The 17164-nt window shown below is 51.0% G+C and overlaps 1 protein-coding gene across 4 annotated transcripts; it reads left to right on the top strand.

The window, feature by feature from the left end:
• Positions 1 to 1382: 1382 nt before the first annotated feature.
• C2H1orf35 (chromosome 2 C1orf35 homolog) lies at positions 1383 to 15483 on the top strand. Of its 4 annotated transcripts, none has more exons than XM_039527213.1 (9): positions 1383 to 1524; positions 3177 to 3354; positions 4813 to 4963; positions 5555 to 5600; positions 6018 to 6100; positions 8172 to 8244; positions 9555 to 9634; positions 10327 to 10467; positions 14122 to 15483. In XM_039527213.1, the coding sequence occupies exons 2-9, from the start codon at positions 3261 to 3263 to the stop codon at positions 14441 to 14443; spliced, it is 990 nt and encodes a 329-aa protein (XP_039383147.1). In that variant the 5' UTR covers positions 1383 to 1524; positions 3177 to 3260; the 3' UTR covers positions 14444 to 15483. The 4 variants fall into 4 exon arrangements, with proteins under 4 accessions (XP_039383147.1, XP_039383145.1, XP_039383146.1 ...); XM_039527211.1 differs by having other exon boundaries at positions 1404 to 1528; XM_039527212.1 differs by lacking the exon at positions 1383 to 1524 and adding an exon at positions 1550 to 1808.
• The last annotated feature ends 1681 nt before the right edge of the window (positions 15484 to 17164 follow it).

Here is a 17164-nt window from a genome sequence, read left to right as displayed (position 1 = left end):
CTGCCTCTGCCACTAAAGGACATTGTGTGTTCTGCCTGTAGACTGGCAGGAACGTGAGCTGGCTCTTCGGCCAGACGCAGCAGTATCTGCACCAGCATTCCGTGTTGACGGCAAGGAGAGTTGCCGGGGGATGCTCGACCCCCACTTCACCCCAGGCCCTGTCCTCACTCCAATCCCCCACCCCACCGTTTCCCACCCCGTTCCACCCCAGCCTCGCCCCATTCCACCCACTCCCCGAGCACACCCCGCCTGCACTCCTCCCCCTAGTGCCTGCTGAACCCCACTGAACAGCTGATTGCTGTGGGTGGGAGGTGCTGAGAAAGAGAGGGAAGGTCTGATTGGTGGGGCCCGCCAGCAGGCATGAGATGCTGGGGGGAGAGGGGGAGCTGATAGGGGGCTGCTGGTGGGTGCTGAGCCCCCACTCATTTTTTTTCTTGGGTGTTCCAGCCCCAGAGCACCCACGGAGTTGGCACCTCCTCCAGTCTTACTCCCCAGTCTTATAGAAACAAGTCATCACAACTAAGTGTGCTTGAGGAGGACTGGTTAGTTCAAACCAATTACACTTCTACATTTTGGGAAAGGCCTTCTGACCAACTGAAAGCTTCCTCACTTTGCCAATATAAGCTCAATTATTTTGACTGGCTTGGCCTTTGGGGGATTTAAAACAGGCGAGGGGTTCTCCCCGTTTTGGAACCCAGAGTTGTTCTCATCATACTCTGACACATTTTCTAAAAAAAACAAAAAATATCTTTAAAAAAAAATCCTACATCTAAAATTTTCAGAACTGAATTAATTTTTGTATGTATCTTTCTGATTTATTTTATCGGGTCCATAGAGTATATATTTCATTGGGCCATTTATATGCACCTTGTTTATTTTATAGGTTCTCATATCTTATATTACATAAGGCCATGCATATACATCTATCTTATTTTATAGGGTCTTATATTCATATATATTTCATAGGGCCCTTGGTATGCATCCAATTTATTTTATAGGGTCTTATATATTGACATATGTTTCATGGGGCCTTTTATATGCATCTGGTTTATTTGTATAGGGTCTTATATATTCATATTTTATAGGGTCTTTCCTATTAATCTGGTTTATTTTATGAGGGGCTTCCATAATAAATTAATACGCTGTGTTCTGCATTTTCTCAGTGCTTTACCATAACCATACTGACTTGTTAAGAGAGGACTCAAGAGAGACCGGGCTGTTACGGCTTTGTGTTAATACCTGGCAAGTGCAGGGGAGTTAATTTAGACTCAGCAAACTCTCTTGCGCGCGTGCGCACAGCCTTCGCAGGCTCGCGCGGCCTCCGTGCCTGTGACGTCAACCAAGGCAGCGCGGGCGAGGCGCGGTCGCCTCACTTCTACACCCGAAGGCACCAAGCGGCTGCATGCGCACCCCCGCCGCCGCAGCCACTTGGTACAGCTTGTGCTCTCCGCACCCCCCCGGCTGCTCGTCGCAGTGGTAGCTCCCCAGGCATGGGGCTGCTGCAGCTGCAGGAAGTAGCTGCGGGTAGGTAGGTCCTAGTCCTGCTTCTTGCAAATTGCTGCCCCGGGGAGGGTCCCGCGCGGGGCTGATCCGCACTCTGCAGCCTTGCCGCGGGCTGGAAGCTGCTCAGCCCCCACCCGAGGGGAAGGACCCGGGGGGTTTCCTTTGCTTGCAGCACCTTAGGGTATTGCAAGGCAGGGCCCAGCTGCAGGGACAGAGGCACCGGAGCGAGCGGGGCCCAGCAGGGCCGTCGGAGCATGAAGTGGGCATGGAGCCTGCTCGCCTTTGAATGCTGCACGCCACAGCTGGTAACTAGGCATTGGCTTGGCGGATGCGGGGGGGAATCCGGCCTTAAAGCCCTGCGCGTTTGGGTTTAGATGCCTGGTAAAGGGAAGGCTGCTACCCGCAGAGGGAAGGCACCAGCCTTAGGGCTCCGTTAGCAAGGCCCGAGAGAGAGAATTCGGTTTGCTGCCTCTGCAGGGATGTCTGCACGCTGTAGCCGGATATAAAAAGAGCCCGGGCAACTTCCACCAGCGGTTATAACATCTTTGATTGCTGTGCTGACGACATGCGCTGCAAAAATCAATAGCCCTAAGACCACCCCCACCCCCTCGTCCTGCAGGTACCAGCGTGGCTGAGAGTGTGAGCTTGCGGTGTTTGGGCCTAAAGCAGAGATGCAAAGAAAGACCCGGTTTTGTTCCTTGTTACTGTGGGGAAAGCAGGTTGTGTTGTTTCCCTCTCCTGTGATGTCTCTGCTGGGAGGAACTCCTGTTTCCAGGAGTCTGCAAAGTTGTGTATCTGTGTGTGTGTTTGTGGCACAGTATAAAAATACCACTAGTTATATATGCTAAGATATGGGGTAGAGCAAATGTCATGCTTCAGGGCACATCTGATTGCCACGGGGGTCAGGAAAAGCTGCTCCTCCTCATATACAACTGTGGAAAAATCTGCCAGGGGGGCACTATGGGCGTGTTTTGCCTTCCTCTGAATCACTGGACTGCCTGTGTCAGGAGGCTGAGGGTCTGCCCTGGCATGCGACTCCTGTGTTCTGCTAGTTGTGACCTGTGTCCTCTTTTGCCACACGTGCCTTGGCATAGCCTGCAAAGGGCACGGATGGCTGAAGGAATCTGCCCCAGGCCACCTGTTCTTGCTCTTCTGTAGGGCTTGGACGGTGCCACCTAGCACTTTGCGTGGACAATGGGATGGATTCAGCTCAGGTTTCCACCACTCTCTGCTAGTGTAAACCCAGGGGCGGAGGAAGGCTCACCAGTGGGAAGGTCAGGCTGGCAGAAAACAGCCTTAGCCTCTCCCTCCCAGGGCCAAAAAGAGGGTGCCCAAAGGATGCACTCTCATTTTATCCCCTGTAGAACCCCAGCCAGACGAGAGCAGGCACCTCCAGATGAAATGCCACTGGCGCTGTCTGCGGGGTGAATCCCCGCAGAGGTATTGTGGGGGCGGCTAACACGGGAAGCTGCCATTCACAGCATCCTGTGCTAGCTGCAGGAATTAGTGCAGATTCTAGCAGTCAGTGTCCGTCCTAAGAAAATCAGTCCTTTGCCACTGTCCGGTCATGATTTGAAGATCTTCCCCCTCTGGCATGATGTGGGTCTGGCAGAAGCTGGTTGGCTGTAAGATGTCGTCTGTAACCCTTGGGATTGTCCTGCTCTGTTTTCTAGATCTAGACCATTCGGGGCAGAGATCTGAGCACCTCGTGGTGATCGATTTCACTTCCAGCGCCGCTGGCTGTTTCTTCCCGCACCATGTTCGGTTCATCCAGAGGAGGAGTGAGAGGGGGGCAGGACCAGTTCAACTGGGAGGATGTGAAGACGGATAAACAGAGGGAAAATTACCTGGGTAAGATTTGATCTTGTCATTGCATGTCATTCAGGTCTTGCAAAAAGCTCCTGACAGGCAGTGCTGGAGGCTGGTGTCCTTTGTATACCTACAGGACGCACATGGCATGGGCACCATGTCTTCCCCTTCCCTGCTGCCTTCCCCCCATGAGCACCAATCCCAACCTGAGAGCACTATTTCTGGAGCTAACAGGAGCATTTGGTTTCGCTGCCGACGCGGGGGGACCAGCTGTGACAATTATTTTATGTCCTGTCCATGTGGTAACTAGGAACTGGACACACAGGAATATTGGGGTTAATATTATTCACGTGGAGATGGTGTTGCTCTTTGCTTCATGTCCTAAAAGCTGTGTCATAGTGGTGGTCTTAAACACTACTGTGTTTCATAGATTTTTTAAGGCCAGAAGGGACCATTCTGACCATCTATTCTGGCCTCCTCACCGAGTGATTCCAGTGGGAAACCCAATTATTTGGGGTGGAATTAAAACAACTCGTTTCTAAAAAAGACGGCCAATCTCCATTTAAAGAGACTACTTGATGGAGAATTTACCACTTCCCTTAGCAAGCAGCCAAGAGGTGGCAGAATTTCACTGCTGGGCAAAGTGACCCCTGTTCATACAGTCAGCATTGCTGCTAAAGCACTTTGGGAGTTGTAGTGATATAAAAACCTGAGGTCCTTTTGGCCCAGTATGTTCATTAAATGGCACTCTTGTAGGCTTTGTGGTTTGACCTGGGGTCTGGCCAGCCTCCCTCCCCCAGTTGTGCATAGTGTTGTGTGATGTTTGGCTGTCGCCCTCCACCCCAGAGATGGCCGCATTTCAGTGCAGCGATGCATATAGAGTTACAAAGCCCTTTTGGATCCCTGAGGATGAAAAGTGCTATAGAAATGTAAGAGGTTATTGTTTGCTCTTAGTGGAAGCTGAATGGCTGGGACAAATTGGCCCAAATGCTGTCTTTTTCCCCTCAGAATAAATGATCAGCCCCTAGACCTTTGAATCAAGAGCCTTTGAATCACATCATGGACCTTAAGTATCAGAGGGGTAGCCATGTTAGTCTGGATCTGTAAAAGCAGCAGAGAGTCCTGTGGCACCTTATAGACTAACAGACGTATTGGATCATAAGCTTTCGTGGGTGAATACCCACTTCGTCAGATCATGGACCTTGTCAAGAATAACGCTTAGCTATTACATAGCACTTTTCACCTGTAGAACTTAAAGCATTTTACAAAGGAGTTCAGGATCAGTAGTCCCATTTTACAGATGGGGACACTGAGGCATGGACGGTGAAATGCCTTGTCCGCAGTCACGCTGCAGGTCAGTGGAAGACTTGGCTGTCCTGATAACCAATGCTGTGCCCTGCGTGATCTATCGTTAGCCCGGTTATATTGTTTTAGAAGTGACGTTTCATACTGGCCTAACACTTTAGGTCTCTTGAAGGCTTCTCTTGTTCTAAATGGCAGGCAACTCCCTGATGGCTCCGGTGGGCAGGTGGCAGAAGGGCAAAGACCTCACCTGGTATGCAAAGGGGAAGCAAGGCGACGTGCAGATCTCCCGAGAAGACGAGCTGGCTGCAATCCGGCTGGCCGAGCAGGAGGCCATGATGGCGGCTCTGTAAGTCTGTGGCGAATGGGTCTAACAGGTGACATCTCCAAGGCCTATGCCATATTGGGAACCACAGCTTAAAAAGCACCTGAAATCTGTAGTCACAGCTGGGCAAGTCACCTCTGCTTCCTCTCCCACCATTTCTCTGTTGTGGCTACCTAGCTAATACAGTCTTTGATCTCTTACTGTGTGTGTTTGTACAGCACCTGGCGCGATGGGGCCATGATCTTGGTTAGGGCCTCTGGGGCCTGTCACAGTGCAAATAAATCATCCAGTGTTGTGGGATTGTAGGCAACTTGCTCTGTCTGATATTTCTAGGGTTGCCATCACCGGGGTGTCTGAGAACCACATAAAAATGCATTTGTGAGCTCCAAACCAGTTAGACTGGGTAAACATCCCAATGTCCTGGCTGAGCCCGAGCCCCCTTGCAGACTTGTGGTAATAGCAACTCTGCGTCTAGTGACCCGGTGATCTTCAAACAATTCAACCGATGGAGAAGCAGTGTTGGCGTCTCGCTCCCTTTCTCCCAGCCCCTCTCCCTGAATGGGTGATTCAGCCATCGCTTGCTTTTGTAACTTGTCTGGATTTTATTTTTTCCAGGGGCTACAAGAATGTGAAGAAACAGCCCACGGGCCTGAGCAAAGAGGTAAGGTAGGCGTCCGAGTGTGAGATATGTGGGGCCTTTGTGCGAGAGATTCAGGGAAGCGGCGCTTAGCAGGGCCACAGGCCCTGTCCCTGCCAAGTTATCTGGGTTTTTGACATTTAATGCTTTCTTATTTCGGAGCCTGGATTCACTTGGTCCATAAAGAATTTCTACTGCTGCTTCTAAAATGTTCCTAGCCCTGCTGGGTTGTGAAGTATCATTTAAAAAAAAAAAAAAAAATCACATCACTCTGATTACCATCGTGCTTCCGTGTGTCCCCCTGGCTATGGAAGGGGTGCTCCTGACTATGGACAATACAGTGTTTGAAGAATTCAGCGCCTCCAGTTCTTCTAATGCACGGATGCGGTTAACTGGTCAGCTCCATGGACTTACTGCTCCTTCTAACCTGTTCCTTCCTAGGATCTCGCTGAGGTCTGTAAGCGTGATGGAGCAGAGCGTGATGAGAAGGATACAGACCGTGTCTTGGGGCTGGGGAGTTCCAGGTATGGGGCTATTTTCCACTAGCATAAGAGCTTCAGTGCTTTTCCCTGCACTTTAGAACCTCTGGTGGGGCTAAAGCAGGGTGACCCCAAACCCACAAATGATGTGGAAAAAGGGATAAACAGCGAGGCGGCAAAATTTTCAGGTGATACAAAATTACTCCAGATGGTTCAGTCCAAAGCAGACTGCAAAGAGTTAAAGGGCTCTCCCAGAACTGGGTGACTGGGCAACAAAATGGCAGATGAAATTCAGTGTGTATAAGTGAAAAGTAATGCACATGAGAGAAATATAATTCCAACTATACATAAACATAATGGGGTCTAAATTAGCTGTTACCGCTCAAGAAAGAGATCTTGGAACCTTTGTGGATAGTTCTCTGCATCTGCTCAATGCACAGCAGTAGTCAAAAAAGCTAACTGTTAGGAACCATTAGGAATGGGATTAATAAGACAGAAAATATCATTCTGCCACTATATAAATCCCTGGTACGCCCACACCTTGAATACTGTGTGCCGTTCTGGTCGCCCCATCTCCAAGATATAATATTAGAATTGAAAATAGTACAGCGAAAGGCAACAAAAATAGTTAGGGGTATGGGACAGCTCCTATAGGAGGAGAGATTTAAAAGAGTAGCACTGTTCAGTTTGGAAGAGATATGAAAGAGGTCTATGAAATCATGAATGGTGAGGAGAAAATGAACAAGGAAGTGTTATTTACCCCATCACATCACACAACCAGGGGATCACCCAATGAAATTACTAGGCAGCAGGCTTAAGACAAACATAAGGAAGTACTGCTTCACTCAATGCAGCGTCAACCTGTGGCACTCGTTGCCAGAGGATGTTGTGAAGGCCAAAAGTACAAATGGACTCGACAAAATTAAGTAAGTTCATGGAGGATCAGTCCATCAATGGCTATTAGCCAAGTTGGTCAGGCACAAAACCCCATGCTCTGGGTGCCCCTAAACTCTGACTGCCAGAAGCTGGGAGTGGACAACAGGGGATGGATCACTCAATAATTAACCTGTTCTGTTAACTCACTCTGCAGCATCTGGCACCAGCCCCTGTTAGAAGACAGGATGCTGAGCTAGATGGACCATTGGTCTGACCCAGAATGGCCATTCTTATGTTCTGCAGTGCTCATCCCTCCACATCCTTGGCAGTTTTCCCCCATGTCTCTCCCTGCTGCTTCCTTGTTCTCCTCTCTCCCACCAGGGAAAGGGAGTCAATGACGACCTGGGGTTAGAACAGGGTGTTTTCAGACACCCTTCCCCCCTGGCCCTGGGGTTGTTCTACCAGACCACACTGCCTCCCATTGTACAGAGGACCCCATTACACAACCACAAGAGCAGGCCATGAACCACTCTATGGGCCACTAGGATTAATCTTCCAAATAGGAAGCCATCTAACCATAACGTATTAGCCAAAGTCAACCTCGTGGGCGGGGGGGTTGGCCCCTTGAGCGAATGGGAGGAGTATTTTTACTAGCCTGTTACATTTATATAATATGCTGAAGTTCAAACCCCTGTTTAGGCTGGAATCTGTCCAGTCCCTGCAGAAATGTGTCCACCTTTTGGGTGGGTGGTGGTCTCTATAGAGGTGGAACGTGGATTAATAGGAATGTGGATTGGAACAAACACCTAGGCTCTGGGTCCAGTCACCACAGGATGTGTATGAGCAGGCAGTGCTTAATGCAAGGGGATTCTTAAAAGAAGCAGAGGGAACCTGATCAGATCGATGATTCCTGTCCAGGGCCATCGTGGAATAACAGTAATACCGTGCCCTGGTCTAGCGCGTTCATTGGAGAGTTTTCAAGGCCGTTCCAAACACAGATGAATCCTCATGCCCCAAGAGGAAACTGAGGCAGCACAGAAGTTAAATGACTCTCCCAAGATTGCACAGCCACTCAGTAGCAGAGCGGGAACAGATCTCAGGGATTCTTGACTGCCAGTCCCCTGTTATAACCAGTAGACACCGCTCCAAAAGCGTCATTGTCTCAGCCCTCACAGTGACAGAGAAGATCATGCAGTATGCACGTGTGTGTGTGTATCTTTACTTTTTATTTTCCCCGCAGTGGCGGTGCTGGCAGAATGATGCTCTCCAAAGAAGACAAAGAGGCTGCCAAACTGGGGCTTTCTGTTTTTACCGTAAGTCTTTCCACCCCTGGGCTAGTCGTTCTGCGTGCTGGGTGCTTTGCAGAGCATAGGAGAGGCTTGATCCCTGCTGCATCTACACTAACTTTAACCGTCCAAGTGAAACTCCAGAGTGTAACTTTCTGGGGTTAGTTTCATATTCCACATTGTGAGGGCTGCATTGGGGGGTTCCTTTTTTTTTTTTTTTTTTTAAGGGGCTGATCCTACTCGCATGTCTGTAGGTGCTGAGATGACCCTCCTCACTAAATCTGAGTGCCTCATGATCACTACTGGGTTTTATCCTGACAGCACCCAGGTGAGGTACAGAAGTATTGGCCCTATTTTACAGATGGGGGAACTGAGGAACAGAGACTAAGTGAGTTGCCCAAGCTCTCACACGAAGTCTGTGGCAGAGCAGGAATTGAACTCAACTCTCCTCAGCCCCTGGCCAGGGCTTTTACTAGACACCATCCTTTCTCCATCTGTTCAAATGGATCTGGAATTTTTGTCACTGATGTCATGGGAGCAGGATTTTGTGCAGGAGGGTAATAGTTTTATTACCTGGATAACAGAAATAAGCCTGAATGGGCCCCCGACCTCCTTGAACTCTGGGAGCAGTTCAGACTAACTCTAACGTTTGCAGCCAGCGCCTATCTTTGTAACAGGGCAAATCTCTCGATACAAACACATCCCCCAACCTTCAGGAGAGTTTGGCTTGGGGTCAGCCCAACTCTATGGCACATACCAGAGTGGGAGCTGAGAAGCAGGAGCTAAAATATCAAATCCCTTATTGTGAGCATTGAGGGTTGGCTGGGATTGGGAGATTGCTCTAGCGGCCGAGTTGGGGTGGTAACCCTAACCGCCCCATGGGTAGATAGGCATGAGAGCTGGAGGGTAAGAGATAGCGGGAGTGGAAATGCCAAGAGAGGCTGAGGTCATGGCTGGGAGAAGCTTGAGGGCGTGATGGGGCCCAGAGAGAGGATTTCTAGAGCAAGGGTCTAAGATGGTGCCACTTTGCCTGCCAGTCAGCACCAGCTGTCGCCCCAACACTGTGGTGGTTTTCACCAGCTGGGGGGCTGTGACCTAACTCTCAGGGTGTAACCTTTGTCCAGTGGACAGTGCCACGTAGCAGGGACTCGGCATCAGAATGAGAACGAAGGAGCTCCACTCCGCCAGCCTCCCCCCCCCCGCCCCCCAACTTTGCCTTGTTTAATCTTGGTATTGCTCAGTAATAGCTCTGAACAGTGGGACCTGCTCTATGTTGTTAACCATGGGCACCCTCAGCCTGACGGTCTCGTAAATCATTTTGTCTTTTGGAAATCTAGCATCAGAGAGTGGCAAACAGTCCGGAGGTCTCAGGTGCGAAGAGAAAACTGGGCAAGGAAGAGAAGGCAGAAGAGGCATGGTAAGAACAACCCCCTTATGCTTTACGCACAGCTGGAGCTGCAGTGGGCTACCGTGAGATGCTGGTCACCAACAGCTGGGTGTCTCTATAAATCAAATTCCCCTCTGGCTGCGTCTGCACCCGCTTTGATTTCACAGAGCACTCTGCCAGCAAAGCCTTTTGCGTGTGGACGTATGCAAACATGGAGCTAGCAGCTGGGATTCATTTAATCCCAAACTAACTTCCTTCCGCGCAGAAGTGGTTTAATAAAGATTAGGCTAACCCAGTGGTTCTCAGCGTATTTACCATTGTGGGCCACAAGTGCAGCTCTCTGTGTTATGTGGGCCACATCTGCACAATATATATGCTACCAGTATGCCCCTGAGGATGTCACATGGGCCACAATTGTGTGCTGATTGAGCCGCAAGCAGCCTGGGGTTGAGAATCACTGAGCTAACCCATTGCATGGAAGAAACACCATGTGAGTGAAGCAGCCAAGCACACAGCTAGATCATTAGTTGCAGCAGTTTGTGAGCAACTCAGGGCTTAATCCGTTCTTGCAAAACATTCATTGAGTGATCCACAGCAGTGAGCCCTTGAAGACAGGCACTGGGCTGAGACCTGGCAACTTGCCTCTGGACAGCAAATGCAGCTGTGCTTTAAAAGACGTGCCGGTGCCGTTTGCATGTCTCCCTGTTTCTTTAACCATGCAGGCCTGAGAGCAGCAAGAAATCCAAAAAAGAGAAGAAGAAGAAAAAGAAGAAAAAACACAAGAAAGAGAAGGAAAAGGAGAAACATCACAAGAAAGAAGCAGCCACCACCACCTCCTCCCCCTCTCCAGATCATGCGGAAAGGTACCGGAGCTCCTGCTATCATTCTCTCTCATGACAGTGTCTAAAATCATAGAATCATAGAAGATTAGGGTTGGAAGGGACCTCAGGAGGTATCTAGTCCAATCCCCTGCTCAAAGCAGGACCAATTCCCAACTAAATCATCCCATTCAGGGATCAGGACCCCATTTTGCTAGGCACTGTACAAACACAAGGGCAGTCATAGACTGTAAGGCCAGAAGGGACCATTAGATCTTCTCATCTGACCTCCTGTATAACCTGTGGGTGTGTGTGATATTGTAGCCCCATGAAGTGTTAGGTATTATAGCCCCATTTTACAGATAGCAAAACTGAGGCACAGAGCTCCAGATCATAGAGGAAGTTGATATTAGTACTGGGAATTGAAACCATGTCATCCGACTCCAATGCTATAACGCCAAGACCAACTTTCTGACCTTCTGTGTAGCTGGAGAATTTCACTCAGTTACTCCTGTATTAGCCACGTCCTGACCCTGGAGCTCACAGACTAAGGCTTTGTCCACCCTGCACTTTCCTCAGTAAAACGTTTGTAGTTCACGGGTGTGAAAAAAACACCCCCCTCCCCCAACATCCAAAGTTTTACCGGCGAAAAGCACCGGTGTGAACAGCGCTTTGTCGGCGGGAGAGCTCTCCTGCTGCCTCCCCTTGGGGGGGATTTTTTTTGTCGGCGGGAGAACTCTCGTCGTGTAGTGGCACTTAAAGGTGTGTAGTGTAGACGTAGCCTAAGGCGTGGGGAGAACAAGCAGCCTGTAAAGTCTCTCCCTGCTGCAGCCTTTGTGCGGCAACTGTGTCTGCTGCATTGTGCTCTCTGCTTTCTCCAGCCAAGGGAGTTCAGAGTGTGTGTCATGGGGTGGAGGGGTTTGCGTTAGCCGTGACTGACTAAAGGTGAGGCTCGATGCACAGTAGCTGGATTCGCTCCCCTGGGTAGGACACCTGGTGTGAAGACTCTCTGGCATTAGCAGCATCGGGTGAGGCAGCACCTTGATTTTTGCCACACCTGTACAATGCCCTGAGCCCACACGCAGCAGCTGCTCCAGGTGTTGATTGTGGGGGCGGGGGGGGAGGCTTGTGGTGTCTGTAGCTTGTCTGACCCAGCTGGGGAAGCCTACCGCCCCCGCCCCCATACCCCATCTCCGACAGCAAGTTGAGGAGAGCTGTGGCTGCACGGCACCACCCGAGAGTATCTCTGCTAGCTCCTCTTGGGGGAATTGGTGGCGTGCATTGACCCGTCATACTGAGCCAGGCTCCCCCCTCCAGTGGGGATTGAAATGCAAACATTCAATGGAGTAACCTGCTGAGCGCACTTCTGTTGCGGCAGGTAGGTCTTTTCTGGGTCTCTTGCTAATCTCAGTGCATCATCCTCTCCCCCGCCCTCCCTGCAGCAGCTTTTGATTAACTTCTGTATTAGCTGTGCCCCCAACCAAGCACCAGGACAAATCTTCCATCCATTAAGAGCTAAATGACTTCTCTCTCCACGCAGTCTATAGTCCACTGCTCCTTGAACCACTCGACCTAGCGTGCCACATCTGAGACGCCAGAGTCCATGGCGGAACGCTTCTCAGATTTGAATCAGTGGTGTTAGAATGGATTCTTGCTTTAGTTCTGTACTGCAAACCAGCCTGCATATCTCCAGTGCTGAACTGAGAACCACGGCTACAGGATGTCGGATCAGGGATAGACAGAGACTTCGGTCTCACTGTAACTTACTGGGGCGGTCAAGCTAGTATTTAGCTATTAGCTCATTTTAAAAAAAAAAAAAGTTCCCGCTCTTAATTTTTTTTTTAAGTATTTCTCTACGCACTGTTTGAAACCTTTACCCCATATGGCGGGAGAGAAGCCATGGTCAGAACATTTTCTGTTTCAATATTAATATCTTACAGAATAGTTTGTAAGATCTTTCGGGGGCAGGGACTGTCTTGTTCTGCATTTGTACAGCCCCTTGCACAGTGGGGTCTTGGCTCAGGACTAGGACCCTCTAGCCCAGGCGTTCTCAGACTGGGGGTCGTGAGGTTATTACATGGAGGGAGGGCGTCACGAGCTATCAGCTTCCATCTCAAAATCCACTTCACCTCCAAGCATTTATAAGTGTTAAATATTTTTTAAAAGTGTTTTTAATTTACAAGGGGGGGGTCGCACTCAGAGGCTTGCTGTGGGAAAGGGGTCACCGGTACAAAAGTTGGAGTCACAGCTGTGTGAGATCAGAACTGGGGGGTCCCAAGGGCGTTTCTCATTTGGCCCATGCTTACCTGCTGTGTGAAGGTTACATTTTAGTGCATTCACTTTTTTTGATGCGTTTGCAAATACTTAACACACGAGGGCGCTGTGAGCCAAGAGCTGCCACACTCTATTTAAGGGACATGTTCATGGAATCCCAGAAACAAACCTACCAACACTGCTGGCTTCTTTTTGTATTTATTCCTTCCCCCTCTAGACTACAGAGTAACTGGCCGTGTCCAAAGGGGACCTGCAGCAGTCTGTCTCTCCTCCCACTCCGATCTCTGAGGAGGATTGTCATTTAACACACCTTACCCGTGCCATTGATGGGTGTGACATGTGGAGATTGTCCCTTAACCAGTGGAGCTATATCCCTATCTCATAGAGCTGGAAGGGACCCTGAAAGGTCATCAAGTCCAGCCCCCTGCCTTCACTAGCAGGACCAAGTACTGATTTTGCCTCAGATCCCTAAATGGCCCTTCAAGGATTGAACTCACAACCCTGGGTTTAGCAGGCCAATGCTCAAACCGCTGAGCTACCCCTCTCCCTGACTCAAGCCCCCCACGCTGCCTCTTTCAAAACCAGGGGACCTTGCTGCCTTGCACCAGTGGCGTGGCGAGCCCTGGCCAATGTCTGGGTGAGGGAGCATGGGAGATTCGGGGGCAGTGCAGCACACCCTTCCTCACTGGGTCTGCCCGTGTAGCATAGTAATAGCAGTAAACGTGCTGGAATATATTCCGGCAAAAGAAACAAAGTCCAGGGAACAGGCGGCCTCTCCATAGCAGCAGCTGTTAAATCTTGGCTGAGGGGGTCTGTGCTTTGTATGCAAACCATAGGGCATGCTGCTGAGCATTGTGCAGATCAGGGCGATTTCCCTGGGTGTCCCCTACGCATCCAGCAGCCCTTGTGACCTGTGGTTGATTACAAATGCACTGCTGTCACTCCAGCCTGGAGGCCTGGCCGTGGGCTGAAATGAACTGGGTTTAACAGAAAAGCAAGTGTGAACGGTTTTGCAGGAGAATAACCCACCCTGAATGCATTTTTCTAGGGCCAAACTCTGATCTCTGTCAGAGGCATAAATCCAGGGTTAACTGCATTGACACTGGGCATGGCAGTTTAGGGGCCAGGTTCTGCTAGTTTGGAAAAATGTTGTTCTTGTCATCCTAGAATAGGCTGGGGGTGGGATCATGCCCGAGGAAAGGGGAAGATGCAGACAGGGTAGGCTTGTTCCCTGGGCTGCGTTCCCCTGTTCAGAGCAGTATCTCAGCGTTGCCTGCATTGTCCTTTCAGCCAGGCTACAGCATACAGGGACTGGTCCCTGATCACTTGTCTCTCTCCATTCCTGCTTCGAGGGTCTGTTCACTGCCCCTTTCAGGGGCTGCGGGGTTTGCACCCGCAGGCTCTGACCCATCTTCTCTCTTGCAGGAGGAGGAGGGAAGCCCCATCCCCCAGGGACGATTCATCATCCACCCGGCGGCTTGCAGGCGGCTGGCGTGACAGCCATTCATCACCGGGCCCAGAGGCACAGAAGCAGCCCGGCAGGCGGCGGCACGACATGGACTCCTCCAGCAGTGAGGGCATGGGAGGGAGCCCCCCTCGCCGACAGCCCCCAGCCCACAGGAATGACAGGAGTGGCAGCAGGGACCGCCACAGCCGGCACTCAGCCTCCAGGGGCAAGGGAAACGGCAAAGGGTCCCCCCCAGCCCGCCGCGCCAACCGGCGCCACGACACCGACTCAGATGACTGAGCTGCAGGGAAGACAGGGACTGCGACGGCCTTGTTTTAAAGAGATGCTGTCCAAAAACTGAAGTTACAGGACCAGATCCTCAGCTGGTACAAATCAGTGCAGCTGTGAAGTCACTGGATTGAGTGCATTGAACTGCTCCAGTTCACACCAGCTGCGGATCTCGCCCAGAGGGTTGGTGGGTTGTTTTTTTCTAATGCCCTTATCTATGCTACTGGTGCCCTAGCATAGGTGCCTAGTGTAGACACATTTATACCAGCAAACGCACTTTCTTATGCCAGTATAATTGTAGCTACACCGGCAAAACCTTTATGCGGAGGCTAGTCCTTAGCTTGGCCAAGCCTGCTCCACTGGCCTATTTCTTTGATTCTGCTGAGCTTGCCCTGCCCTGCTGTGTCTTGTGCCCACAAAAGGTTTAAAGCCAGGTGCACAGATTCCTTCTGAGTGTCTGCAGAGAGAGAACTGTATGCCGGGGAGAGTCCCTCCTGCAGAATGGAGGCCTTTGGGAATGTTTATCAGGTCACGGCCAAGTACTTGTGTGCCCAGAGTCAGGTATTTTAGAAAACTAACGTCAACTACAGAACCTCCTATTGAATCAGAATTTTACTGGAAATCTTGGGGAGAGAATGTAATGAAGAGAGATCCTGTTTGGATTTTGACTGTCGCCTGCGGTGAATGTCTGCAACTTGCGGTGCTAGTGCATGAGAACCAGCAAGGTTAAAGCAGCCGGGACATGATGACCAACGAAAACGGACATTGACTCTAGTCTGTTTCAAGCAGAGGGTGACGTAGCAAGTAAACAGTGTGTCCCTGAAAACCAGGCAGCTGGCGAGGAACAGTTTCGGCTTTAATAGCCTAAAAGGTGTTGCTATCCTTGGGTGGTTTTGCTGTGCTGAAGGGGTTTTTTTTAAATGATTTTTTTTTAACCTGACACTTTTTCCCTTTTAAATTTCCCCAGTTTTTTTTAAACTTACTTAGAGGAAGTTTTGTAAACGTTTCCCCCCAAGAATAAAAGAACTTGACGTTTTGGAGACTTAAACTTGTATTCGGGCAAACCTGTACTAACCATGCCCCGCCGTCCCTGGGTGTGAAGTGAGAGCGGAATCTCTGCTATGTAGTTGTGGGGGGTTAAAGTCTCTGCTGTTGTCTGCTGGCACAACTCCACTGAGTTCTGTGAAGCCAGGCCGGTTTACCCCAGCAGCAGTTCTGCCCTGTGCTCTCCAGAGCTGAGCCCAGGGGCCCTCGTGCCTGCAGACTAACCTCCTGGGTGTGGAGCGATGGCCCTGGCTCTCAATAACTTTGTGTGTGCCTGTTAGGGGGCTGGGGTTGGCATTCTCCAGGAGGGGTCAGTCTCAGCAGGGAGACCAACAGCGAACGCCCCTGCTGGCTGCGTCAGAGGGGTGGGGAGAACCTGCGTGGCACCTGCCTGTGCTCTGGGTGCAAATAAGGGCTCTGGCGCGCTCTGCCACTAAAGGACGGGCAGTCCTGTGACTGGAACTGGTGTGGCAGCACTGGCCTGGGAGCTGTTAGGTGCAAATCTAGCTTCCAAAACCTCCTGGCCTCTGGATGGTTGCTCCCCCTGAGGAACTGGTTCCTCCAGCACTGGGAGCCAGTGACCGAGCTGTTCCTTTCCCTTTGCTGGATGGGCTCGTGTGTGCTGGCTGAGAAGAGGGGAGTAGATTCTGGCTCGGCTGGCAGGACCACGGATGGGATGGGATGGGAGAGGAGGGTCAATGGGGTAAATCAATGGGAAATTGGGAAGGGAGGAATCAACAAAGCTGCTTCATGCTGGACTGCTGCAATGTGCCTCGCTCTAGTCCCGCCGCTGTGAGCAGCTCCGTGGAGCTGGTTCCACAACAGCTGTTCTCTGCTCTGGTTAATGGGACCCAACCCACCCTCGGTAACCAGCCCGGGCAGCTGCTGCCTTGATTGTCTTGGTAGCCCACAGGAGCCTTGCCCAAGGTTACCCAGCCTAGTTATCTTAGCTGCTGGCCCTCTCGTGGAGATGTGCGCTGGATGGGCCCAGCTCACACCAACTTAGATATTTAACCCATGGGGTGGATGCAGCTAACAACTTACAAATTAAACCTGGTGAATGTGGTTTCAGGAGCAGACTCAAGGGCTCTTTGTGTTGCAATTTAATTACTGTTAAGCTGCTGCTGAATGGCTGGGAGAGCCTGGTGGGAGGAGGGGAAATCTGGGAGGAGATGAAATGAGCGTTGTCCTCCCATGGCTGTTCAGAGGCCTGTTGGATCTTAGTGGGCCGGTGTCCACGTCTCCTCAGCTCTCCTTACACTGGGCCGAACTAGCCCTCCTTGGCAGTCTCGGCCAAGGGCCAAAGGGCATGTGGGTGATGGAAAGTGAACGGTTGTTGCTAGCTGGATCGGGATGGAGGTACACTGGCAGGGCAGCACCCGGTGGAGGGGAAGAGGAGCTGTGCTGCCACCAGTGCTGTATCTGCTCAACTGGTGTCTTTCTCCAGTGTTGAATTCACACACCCCTGGTCCATATCCTCTAGGGTCTGGCTTCGAAGCTTGTGCTAGTGGTGGAAGTGCTCGTGCCACGCTCTCCCCTGCAGGGGGCGCTGCAGGATCAAACGCAGCTGTGGGAGCGCTAAGCTGAGGCAGCGAACGGGCTCAGGCCCAGGTGAAGCAGGGATGTGAAAGGCAGCTGAGAGGACGCCTGGCCTTTGAAACAAGCCAGAGCTTCAGCTGCCCGGTCACC

The sequence above is a fragment of the Mauremys reevesii genome, linkage group 2 (genome assembly GCF_016161935.1).
Source record: "Mauremys reevesii isolate NIE-2019 linkage group 2, ASM1616193v1, whole genome shotgun sequence".
Taxonomy (NCBI): domain Eukaryota; kingdom Metazoa; phylum Chordata; order Testudines; family Geoemydidae; genus Mauremys; species Mauremys reevesii.
Note: the sequence above shows the minus strand (reverse complement) of the source record. Positions and strands in the feature narration are given on the sequence as shown.